Below are 12,341 nucleotides of genomic sequence, written 5' to 3' on the forward strand. Positions count from 1 at the left end.
AGTAGCCAACTGCTACAGCATTTAACAAACTCTATGTGCCACTTAAAGGTCCAGTTTACCTTTGGGAGCAGTCATTTGAAAAATGTTCAAGATATCGCCTTTCATGCATACGTGTAGATCTGTTGTACCACAAAACACCCTCCCATATAAAAGTTTTGCAATAAAGCCAAAGATATAAGGAGATGTCAGTATTTTTCTCAATAAACCGTAACGGTATACGGTTTAGTCTGGAAACATTTTTATTATAACTATTGTTCACATTTTGTAGATTTAACAATACTTAGCATCGATTTTACTGATTCAAATTTTCACAGTGGTTGTTTCTATCCCTAACTCACATTTTAGAACTGTTTTAAAGCACTAATGCTGGGTTTTTGTTTCAGCTGCAAATGGTAAATTATGCCTTAAATCAAAATAAGAACATCATATGAAATGGGAACATTAAAGGAGCACTTCATCCACTAGTGATTAAGACATCTAAACAGGGACAAGCCCATCATTATAAACCCAACTAAAGCATATGCACTCAGTTAGGGGAAAAAAAATGATTAAAAGTGAAAGCTAAAAACAGAGGACAGGAAAAGTGTGTGATTATGATGATACTTGATACGTAGACTCCAGAGCTCAACAAATACAAGGGAGGACTAGAAACATGGGAAGGCTGTATGCCACTGACCTGCTTGGACAGCAGCTCCTTGCAGAGGGTGTAGAGGGTGATAAACTTCCTTGCCAGGAGACGGGCCTCCAGGAAACCCTCGGCCACCAACATGATCTCACAGATCAGCTCAAAGTCTGGCACCACCATAGCACATGGCCTACAGAGAGAGAAAGAGAAATATGTTTGCTGTAAAAATTCTCAGAACCATTGTGACCAACATATTAAGTAATTAATGTGCCAAAGACATAGTACGCACATACATTCTGCACATCATGATTGACTGGTGGATTGTTGTTTTGTTCTTTTATACTTCTTATGTTTAACCCAAAAAAAAAAAGAAGAAAAAGGAAATAGAACAAGGAAAAGTAGAAATTACGCCGTGCGTAATATATGTCCCCGCCGGAAGTAGCATTTTGTAACAAAATGTACAATACAGGTCAAAAAATCAAGGTCAAAGGTCAAAGAAGTCAAAGGTCAAAATTCTGTGTAGAAGTGTTGAAGCCCTCACCTAGTGCCATCACATAAAGCAAACGGAATCGAAATCGGGTTAGAAATGGCGAAGGAGTAGCATTTTGTAGCAAAATGTACAATACAGGTCAAAAAATCAAGGTCAAAGTTCAAAGAAGTCAAAGGTCAAAATTCTGTGTAGAAGTGTTGAAGCCCTCACCTAGTGCCATCACATAAAGCAAACGGAATCGAAATCGGGTTAGAAATGGCGAAGGAGTAGCATTTTGTAGCAAAATGTACAATATAGGTCAAAAAATCAAGGTCAAAGGTCAAAGAAGTCAAAGGTCAAAATTCTGTGTAGAAGTTTTGAAGCCCTCACCTAGTGCCATCACATAAAGCAAACGGAATTGAAATCGGGTTAGAAATGGCGAAGGAGTAGCATTTTGTAGCCAAATGTACAATACAGGTCAAAAATCAAGGTCAAAGGTCAAAGAAGTCAAAGGTCAAAATTCTGTGTAGAAATTTTGACGCCCTCACCTAGTGCCATCACATAAAGCAAACGGAATCGAAATCGGGTTAGAAATGGCGAAGGAGTAGCATTTTGTAGCAAAATGTACAATATAGGTCAAAGGTCAAGGTCAAAGGTCACGACTGAAATTCTGTGTAGAAGTTTCAAAGCTCCCATGTAGTGCTATCATATAAAGCAAACAGAATCAAAATTGGCTCATAAATGACAGAGAAGTAGCAAATTGAAGATTTTGATCACACACGGACGCACACACGGACGCACACACGGACACACGGACGGACGGACGGACACACGGACACACACACGTACGGAGCCCGTTTCATAGTCCCCTGCTCGAACTCGTTCGGCGGGGACAACAATGCCCTTTGCTAACCTGAAGAGAGCCTTGAGGTTTTCCGGCAGCTCAGTCCGTCCTGCGTAGCCAGGATTCATGGTGATGAAGATACCGACGCTTGAGATGAGGGAGATCTCCTCCCCAAGGAAGTTGAATCGCTCCTTTTTGTCTCTGATAGCATCCTGCACAGATTTCACCTGGGAAGAAAACAAGATTAAGAAAAAGTGTGATAAATCAAACATACTTCTTGTGAAATGTCTCATACTGTGATTTCTAGCATCTGTACTACTCTTTTCTTATTTCTCTCTTCTTCGTAAATATTTCTCCTGCAAACAGCTCGTTTATCATCAAATGTTTTTTCTTGGGCTATAGGTAAGCCGAAGATGTGATATATGTATGCCAGAAGCTTATTTACATCCACTGTAAGGCATGTTTTCTAACGAATTGTACCCCATATCGGCCTAGTTTTGTTGTTGTGAAATTCATCGTCAAATGTTATTCTTGGGTTATAGGTAAGTGGAAGATGTGATAAATGTAAGCCAGAAGTTTATAAATATCCACTGTAGTGGTACATTTTCTAAGGAACTGCACCCCATACCAGCACAGTTTTGTTGTCGTGATAATGAAAATCATCAATATCATCACTATCATCATAATTATAATCTTATATAAAGAAAAAAAAATGGAACGACCTCAGATGGAAGGCACTCACCTGTACAGCAACCACTGACAAGACTTCCACGGAAATCCTGTTGAACTCATCAAAGCATCCCCAAGCACCAGTCTGGGCCAGACCCTTGTAGATGTTACCACAGGACTGTAAGGCAGAGAAGACAAGATGGGTGGGCTTAAACTTCTGACATTAATTTCCTCATTGTTTTGGGGTGTGTTTTATCTATTCTTGCTTGTTTGTTTGTCTGGAAAGTTTTAAGCAAAGCAAAATCAGTAATTTGGGACTGCATTAATTCAATTACAGTGGACTCTCATTATAATAAAGTCCTTAGGACAGGCAGTTTTCTTTCGTTATATCAAAATTTCATTATAACCGAACAAATTGACAATACAAAACACAGAGCTGATAATGTTGCAGCCTAAATTTTTAATTTGTTATAACCACAATGTCGTTATAACCATGTTCGTTATAACGGGAGTGCGCTGCATTTTCTTATCGTACAGCATATCTCGAACAATTTAGTAGAAGGTCATTTTTTTTTTTTTTTGATTGAAGATGAGAACAACTGAGAGAGAGAAAGGTGGTGTCTAATGGCTCTTTGGGTACCTTGTAGTCCATCTGCTCAGAGCAGTTGAAGACGTACACCATGATGCCAAGGGCACGTCCCAGATCCTTGGTGGTCTCTGTCTTCCCTGTCCCGGCTGGACCAGCAGGGGCGCCGCTCATGACGAGATGGAGGGACTGCGTCAGAGTGATGTAGCATCTGTCAGTCAGCGGAGTGATGACAAGACGAGGCGTGTTTCCGAGGTACTCGTAGGAGTACTTGAACTGGGCGTCGCAGATGTTGGCAAAGCAGTGCTTGTCGTCGTCGGACCAGCGATGACGCAGCTGGCACAGCCACTGGAAGGCCTGGGCGTTGTCCACCTTCTTCATGACCATCATGGCCACCACGTCACGGGCGTGCACGTCGATGGTGCAGATGGTCATGATCTTCTGGCGGTCGCCCTTGGAGAGCTGGCCGATCAGGAGACCGATCAGCGCGTTCAACTGCTGGATCTGTGGATTGGAATACAGAAGAGATGTTTGGCTTATTGGGAGAAGAAACAGTTTCCACGCACACTTGATTTGTATCTATCATCAAATTGGTCCAAATGAACAAGATAAGGCCTTTAAATCAAACATCAGCACTGAAATTAAGATCAAAGGACAAAAGAAGCTCTCAAGTTGAATATTTAAGACCAAAAGAGTTTTATATGTAATCCCTGTTATTCACTACAGTGCAATCTTGAGTACACTTGTCCATTGCTTAACATTATCTTGACCCTTTATAATGATCTGTAGAAATCCTCATGAGATAAAATTCTTGTGCAAAACAGTCAGTTGTTTCCAAACCAGTGGAAGTATGTAACTAGTAGATAAAGTACACAGGACAAGAATTGATCAAATAACAAATGGTCATAATACAACTTTTTTGTTTGTTCACACAGCTATAAACAATGACAGGATATTGTGGACGAGAAGTTACAACCATTACGCTAATACATTGTAGCTTGAGAGCAAACAGTCTTGCCTGACGACAAGAGACATATTGTACCAGAGAGAACACTCCCACTTTCTTTCTTACCTGCTTCTTGTTGTAGTCCTTCATGGCGTTCTCGTGACCCTCCTCCAGCCGAGCGAAGGCGATGTTGACCTCCGTGGTCCACCAGACCTGGGTGGAGGCCAGAGCCACCTGGGCGGGGAAGTCGTAAAGCCACTGCTCGCGGGGCTTCTCCTCATACGACACCACAGCCTCGGAAAACTGGGAGCGCACGGTGGAGCGCATGGTGTCCATGACACGATTCAGCCACACCTCAACCTGGGTCAAATAACAACAGGCAAAAGAGTAAGCATCATGGGAAAATGCTTTTCTTGTCATACGTAAGGCAAGATGAAGCTACATGTTAAGTATAATTCGTCTGTTGAGAATGAGAAGGGCGTTAAGTGGTCGTGAACACTATGGCCAGAATTCACGAAGGTGGTACAAATGAAACCATGGTTTAAACCATGGACAAAAACCATGGAGCGCCAAGTGTCGCATGGAATATTTCGTTACGAAATCAGTCATTTCGTCGATGAAATGATTATTTTGTAACGAAATGACAACATTTTGTAACTAAATGAACATTTCGTCCACGACATGACAGTTTCGTTAACGAAAAGGTCATTTTGTCGACGAAATGACCAATTTCGTAACGAAATATTCCGTGCGACACTTGGCGCGCCATGGTTTTTGTCCATGGTTTAAACCATGGTTTCATTTGTACCACCTTCGTGAATTCGGGCCTATGGGTTTAGTGGCAACTTAACGCCCTTATCATTCTCAGCCGACGAATTGAAGAAAATGTCCATGTCTATGCATTTTGGCTCTGCATTTTGTGAAAAATTTGTATTCTTGCGAAAAAAAAAAAAGTCAACAACACTTGAACTCTATCACTCTCAATCACCAGATGATACAAGATGTTTGGGCATGATCATGTGTATGAACACAGCCTGCATAACTGCATGCATGTGCAATTTTTTATCTACTTATATCAGCTGGCTGTCAAAAAACAACAACAATAAACAAGCAGACAAAAAAAAAAACAACTTATTAACAAGGGTAACATCTCTGTCAGTTATATGAAAAGTAGGCATAGATCTTGTGTCAGTGACAAGAAATAAGTAGCCACTAAGCAGTCTTGTGTATATGGTGTACTTATATAATATATATATACATACATGTATATGAGAGGGTAGAGTAAGGTAGTTTAGCCTCCACATGCCCACTTACCTGTCCGTTGCATTCGCAGACCTTGTCGAAGTCCACGTACTCTCCTTCCTTGCTGTACATGCCTAGGGCCTCCTTCGTGTCGTTGCCCTCATCGTCTTGCTTGAACTTCATCTTGGCTGTGTTGTCAAACAGCTTGGACAGATGGCGTTGGACCTGGACAAACACAGGAAGTTTGATTGATCACAATGATTCATAACCATTCTTTTAAATGTCTATAGTAACTGAGCGAACACATGAATACGGTGAGGATTTCTTCCATTCTGAGCCAGAAGGTACAAATAATTAGTAAATGCACTGTTTGATGATTGCTTTTAACAACATAACAGCTTGTTTAAGCTCACTGAAATCAAATCACATAACCTAGTTGTTGCAAGTGATGAACTTAACATTTGATGAGCTCAAAATGGCCTCCCTCTCTTCATTCTTTACAAGTTAATGGCATGTTTACTGCTTTTTTTTTTCATTTCAGATTGTCAGGCATTAGCAACTTCACTTTGATCATCTATTTGTACTTTGAAAAGTGGGTTCTTGAAAGGTTTCTATTGATGAGGCGCAATGCTATCAAAATATTTGCTAACACACAGCGCAAATAAAAAGAAAAAGATGCCTCCAGCGATGCATCGAAGTGGAGGTGTAAAAAGAATTGACGAATACATTGATGTGCATATGTCAAATAAAGATCTTCACACAGAGCAAAGGAAGAATATGAAATGAAAAAAAAGGGACTTTTCCAATGAAAGATATTCGTTGATTTGCTGTAAAAGTGACAGCTCTTTCTCTCACCAGGGACGGGTTGTTGCCATTGGACAAGATGTCCAGGAGATCGGCCGAGGAGACGAAGTAGAAACGTGGGAAGGCCAACCTCTTGGTTTCGAGGTATTCAGCAAGAGCCTTCTCACACACAACCAGGCTGAAGGAAGAGAAAGAACATCATGAAAATGAATTAAACAACTGAAATTATTTTACATATCTTAATACACAACGCTGTAGAACTCACTGAGATTTCTCATATCCTATTTTCACATTATGCACACGTATAAACTGAAACACACTGCAAGAACAATCGAGTTGGGTCCTGGAAGGGGATGAATGTGAAAATCAAGAACATGAATTTGATGTAAAATTACTTAACATGACACAATATCCCTGTACACCCCCAACCCCAAATAGATAAGAACACTAAAAGTATGAACTGGCCTGTCTTCTGTTCTATGCTCATGGCAAAGAGAACCCCTGCAAGGTAGATTGTGACAAAAATGTCATGCCAATTCCAAAGCCCAATCCTGAATTATCACGAAAGGAATTCAGTCTCTAGCCCTTTAACCGTGGGGTTCAAAAAAAACCCAAGTCTCACCTGGACTGGATCGCCTCCAGCCGGTCAAAGAGTTTGGGTCGATTGGTGGCTTCGACCACGTTGGGGGTCTTCTCCATCTCAGCTGCCAGTTCCTGTGTGGAATGAGGAGCAAAAATTGAATGCTTGAATAGGGGATAAACTCTTTAATACTTGTCAAAACAGAGCCACCTCGGTGCAAGGATAGATGATGGAAAGGTATGCCATATATTTCGTGAATTTTGATGTTGTATTGTTGAACTGCAGCAGCCACGACTGCCGCTAAAAATACAGAAATAGTTTTCCATCAAAATCAATATATTTACATATCATCCTTGAGATAGACCTCATATGCCATCCTCCATTTCCAAAGATTTTAATTGCTGAAATACTAGATAGGCAACATGTCATCTTCTTAATTGGCGTACTGTTAGAGTGGAAATTTTCACACATTTTGCCCAACATGTAACTAGCACAAAAATAAAAACACACATTTTTTTCGCTTTTTATATGTACTGCTTTGCATTTTCATTCCGCAAAATTGCTAACACGTGAAATTCATCTAACCACGATGAGCTCGAAAAGTAACCTCAAGCAAAAATTTCCACTTTACAGTATTTGATATTGTGAATAGCAACTTTGAGCATAACACGGTGGAAAAGCGCTTCATGGTGTATTTATCCATGTATACTGCACCGTTACACATCAAAGGCAGGGATAGAAACAACATCTTGTTGAGGAAATGTATTACAGTTGTGGGGGGGGAATAATCTCTCCAGGTTTTGGGCAAGACAAGAGATAGAAACTTGCCTTGAAGTCGCTGTCGATGCCGTCGAATCGCTTGGAGTCCTCGGGCAGCTGGTTGCGGATGTCCTCCGAGCCGATGAAGATGCTCTCAAGATGGGACCAGGTGCGCTGCACCTCGAACCAGATGCTGATGACGGAGTCCGTGGTGGACAGCTTCTTCTGCCACCCCGAGACCTCCTCCAGGAAGTGGGCAATGTGCTTGGAGGTCATCAAGTTTTGCAGTTGAACCTGTTCAAAGAGATTAATTATACAGAACCATAAGTTACCAGGACTGCCAACATTTATCCACCAATATCAGGATGATTCCAAAAGCAATCAGAGAAACATATGTACTTGTGCATTGCCTGCCACTTTATGTAAAATCATATATCCCTGTACAATCCCATCCCAAAAAGAAAGGACACTAAACATATTCAACTGGCCTGTCTTCTGTTCTGCACTCATGTCAAAGAGAACCTGTGACACAGATTGTGACCAAAATGCCATGCTAATTACAAAGCCTGATCCTGATTTCTTGCAAAAGCAATTCAGTTCCTAGCTCTTTACTGGAAAAATTTGTCAAGGAATCAGGGAGGTTTTCATATTGTATTATCTACACATGAAGAAATATTGGAAGTTTTCAGGAAGTGTCCAGCAGAATCACAGAGCCTTTGCAGCTCTGCCATAACAACCAAGACTAGTAATTTATATCAAAAACACATTTTTATTCCATCTACCAGTGCAGATGTAATAAAATCCTGTTTGGGATTGAGGTTTGCCAGCAATCTTGTCGACAAGGGAGAAAGAGGGAGGTGGTGACTGGGATCCGCAAATATGAGTAGAGGCATCTAGGCCAAAAAATGAATAAAGCAAACAGTTTGTGGCATAATGATGTCTGCCCGTCATAAATTGCTGATAAATATGATTGGGATACACTTTTTCACAACATTTTAACTTTATTCTTTCTCACTGAACTGCAGAAAATATGTCTCTTGGTATGTCATTAATAGGGTACAGGCTTTTGGGGGCCTTTTCAGATTGAATAAATTTGCCAAATTGTCATAGTTTTACATATCAGTAAATCTCCAACAACGTATATATTGGGGATCCTGGCCCATGCTTGGAGTCAAAACTGAATTCACTGGAAAGCTCCCATGGTGATGGCATAAAAAAACGTTCGAAATTGAAACTAAAACTATTTTTTTTCCTCCCCGGACCCACTCACCTGGTTGTCCTCCAGAGTCTCAATGAGCTCCTCGTTGGAGCGGAGCAGCATGATGGACGTGCGGCTGTGCTTCTCGTAATCGAACTCCATGGCAGACCAGGTGGTGTTGAGCTCCTTCAGCACCTTCTCCATGCCCATCTCCTTGACGGCCTTGTCCACGATGTTGCGCACCTCGTCCTCAAAGTTGTGGAGGTTGAGGGCGAGGAGGTCGGACAAGGTGGTCTCACTGTCCATGGTGAACTTGACCTGTGTACCATATACAGGGAGGGTGTGTGAGAGAATAGTCAAGAAAGCATGCTTTAATCTGACTTGGTACACCGAGTCATCAGCAAACAAACTACGACCAATGTACCAGTAGACAAAGAAGCTTGACCTATCACCAAAGAAGCACTACGTCAACCACTCATGTCTTACATTTATGCACTTCAGATTTGACATGGCAGCTTTCATTATTTTCCAGCTAATGCCAATTTTAGCTTCTACTTTAAGGAACTACAAATCAATTTAGAATTTCAAGAATGCTTAAAATCTGTAAGAAACATGTAATCAAACTCCTCTTGTGCGTCAATACTTGCAGTTGCTCCCTGTCACACTAAGTCTCATCAATGCACCATACTTGAAAAGGAACAAGTATGGCTATATTTTGCTAATTTCTTTTGGTCGTGTCAGAGATTCTTGAAGGTTTCAGACTTAATACAACTTAAACATTTATATGCCCATCTGTGCCCTAGGCAGTGACCGTTAAGAGTCATAATGTATTGTGTTCTTTCTACTGTTAGGAAATTATGTTAATATCTTATTACTGTAGATAAGCTAGGAGAATGGTTACGAGGAGGAGAGGGAAAGAAGAACACACCTTGGTAGCTGCCATGAGCTGCTGCCAATGGCGGTCACGGATGGCCGGGTTCTGGAGCTCGCTGACGGCGCGCAGCGAGGTCAGCATGTTCTTGACCGTGGCGTCCAGGCCATTGTACGCGTCCCAGGCACGCATCTCCTTGTCCAGGCTGCGGATGTCCTTGGCGAACTTCTTGCAGTCCATCTCCATCTGCTCCACGTTGATCTCCAGCCAGGGCGTGGTCTTCCAGTCGTCAATGCTGGACCGCACCAGCACGATCATGTCCCAGAGCTGCTTGAGGAGGCGCACCTCGCGCCGGCAAGCCTTCAGCTGCTTGTAGTCCGGCATGTTGACCTCGAAGAGGCCAGCAGACTCCTGAAGTTTCGCCATGTTCTCCTCCATCTCGAAGATGATGCGGTGGCACTGTCGGGGTTGTTTTTGTGAGGGGCAAAAGAACAGGTTGCTATGTCAATTGCATTATTCCAATTTGAATTTATCAATTTTGGATACCAGCAATTCAAACATACATCACACTCCAAATCCTTTGGTTGTTGCCATGTATTACGTATCTATCATGCAGTTATAAAAGGGTTAAACAACAGTCTACACAACAGATAATTTTGCAAATGGCCATCAACCTTAGCAAAGCTAATGAAAGCTCACCTTATCCAGGCACTGATATGGATTCTCGAAGGTGAAGATGAACGGTGCATCCTTCCTAAACTGCTCTCGGAACTCGTGTTGCCTCACCTGGAAAAAAATTAAATTGCAAAGGAAATAATGTTCTGCCATGAATACTTTGCATCAAAGAGTAATTTCTACACAAGTCTTAGCCTCCAAACTATAATTAATATTCATATATATCAAAATATTAATATACACTTCGTCTGGGAATGGTAGTTAACAGGAATTTGTAATAAAGGAATGGCATTAAAATTTAGAGCAAATTACTCTATTAAATGGGTTTATTTAATCAGGCTTTGACCATTCAGTTTGATATTAAAGTATTCAGTACTTTAAACATGTACAGAAATAATTGAGGAAATTTTCTTCACTGAAAGGTGTCAATCCAAGCCAAATGACTCTATTAAATGGGTTTATTTAATCAGGCTTTGACCATTCAGTGTGATATTAAAGAATTCAGTACTTTAAACATGTACAGAAATAATTGAGGAATTTTCCTTCACTGAAAGGTGTCAATCCAAGCCAGAGGTAAAATAAGTTGCTTGCGTAAGTAGGCTGAATTATTTATCGCAAAACTTACATCGAATGATGTGCACTTCCTGCGGATGATGGCGACCTCGTTGGCCTGCAAGGGCGCCACCTGCTGTTTGACGGTTATGGCGATCTTCTTGGTGTTGTTCCATTGCTCAGGCAGCTCCTGCACATGTGACACGGTGATAAGGGCATAGATAAAATGTCACACAATAAAACGGTCTTCACAAACAGATATGTCATAAGTCGGTGCACTGTACATGCTGAGGACTGCTATGTTTTGAAAGGAACCACAACTCCTACATGTTTCTCTGTCATAGGACAGCAGCCACAGTGTGCAAAGTAATGTAGGTCTCATGAAGAGAAGGTAAACTTCACAATAAACCAGCATGCCAACCACAGAACATGTTACAGTATTTGATAAATAGCCTTTACACTCAGACCAGAGAGTAAAAATAATCATTCACATAAACATCAACAGATTGTATTTGTATGTCCATATCAAACTTGACAGCACTGTGTGTCTTCAGATTCAATGTACACGTACATCATACTACCAGTAATTTGACAATGTCAATCGATATCTACAATCTTCATAAACTTGGCAGGGCTTGCAGAATACAAGAACCATATCTTCATCGTCTTTTTTTAAATATTGTGCAACACCAACAAAAATTTCTCAAGAAAAATATGAGATAAAAGATATTTTTTGATATATTTTCTGATTGATACATCCATAATCACAATACATAAAATTGCGAACTATAAGAGTGCTAACAGAACAAAATGAATGAAAAAAAAATAATAACAGATAAAGAATATGGAAAAGATATTCCCGAAGAACATTACATTACATTTATCATTCCATCCGCATGGAAGGAAGGCTTCAGTGAAACTCACCTGTAGCTGAGTATGGACCTCCTCGGACATCTCCTGATCGTAGGTCTTGAGCAGCTCAATGGTCTGCTTGATAGGCTCGAACATCTCGTCGGTGGCCGCCGTCCTCTCCTTGACCGCCATCAGGTGACCCATGCACTCAACCAGGCCATCGTAGTCGCCCTCCTCCACCTGCTTGGTCAGGCCCTGGTTGCCGACCTTGATGAACTCCTGCAGCTCACTCAGGCTGGTGGGGCACGACAGAGGAACAAGAGAAACGGGAAGCAGCAGACAAAGTGAGATGGGGATTAAAAAATCAGCAAAAAAAAAAGTATATTGACAGATTGATGCATTTAGAATATGAGAAAATGAAGAAAATTTGATGCATTCCACTTCTAAATGATTTAAAAAAAAGAGAATCTGAGATGGCAAGATAGGAGAAATGACATATGATAGTGAGGTGTGAATGGCATTTCATTACAACATGTTAATCTATTCATTGCAATTAATTGCTACTGGAATAAGTCAGTTCCATGCTAACAATTAAAAGAAAGCATAATTGGGGCCACCTGCTGACAATCATTACCATTATCATTACAGATGTTACAGCTGTGATTTTGT

At 41.1% G+C, this 12,341-nt stretch overlaps 1 protein-coding gene across 1 annotated transcript in view; it reads right to left on the reverse strand.

Annotated features, from left to right (window-relative positions):
- LOC139739737 (dynein beta chain, ciliary) overlaps positions 1–12,341 on the reverse strand; it is a 60,248-nt gene that overhangs the window by 30,834 nt on the left and 17,073 nt on the right. The window contains exons 19-32 of the mRNA XM_071650341.1: positions 11,745–11,967; positions 10,894–11,010; positions 10,293–10,379; positions 9,651–10,052; positions 8,795–9,040; positions 7,594–7,818; positions 6,808–6,899; positions 6,237–6,363; positions 5,454–5,606; positions 4,266–4,499; positions 3,248–3,697; positions 2,681–2,785; positions 2,008–2,165; positions 677–815 (exon numbers count right to left, since the gene is read on the reverse strand). Of these exons, the coding sequence (XP_071506442.1) occupies positions 677–815; positions 2,008–2,165; positions 2,681–2,785; positions 3,248–3,697; positions 4,266–4,499; positions 5,454–5,606; positions 6,237–6,363; positions 6,808–6,899; positions 7,594–7,818; positions 8,795–9,040; positions 9,651–10,052; positions 10,293–10,379; positions 10,894–11,010; positions 11,745–11,967 (2,758 nt within the window). The remainder of the gene's footprint in view (positions 1–676; positions 816–2,007; positions 2,166–2,680; positions 2,786–3,247; positions 3,698–4,265; positions 4,500–5,453; positions 5,607–6,236; positions 6,364–6,807; positions 6,900–7,593; positions 7,819–8,794; positions 9,041–9,650; positions 10,053–10,292; positions 10,380–10,893; positions 11,011–11,744; positions 11,968–12,341) is intronic.

Source organism: Diadema antillarum, unplaced genomic scaffold (assembly GCF_040938485.1).
Source record: "Diadema antillarum isolate AM-2024a unplaced genomic scaffold, OU_Dant_1.0 seq00000814_RagTag, whole genome shotgun sequence".
Classification (NCBI taxonomy): Eukaryota; Metazoa; Echinodermata; class Echinoidea; order Diadematoida; family Diadematidae; genus Diadema; species Diadema antillarum.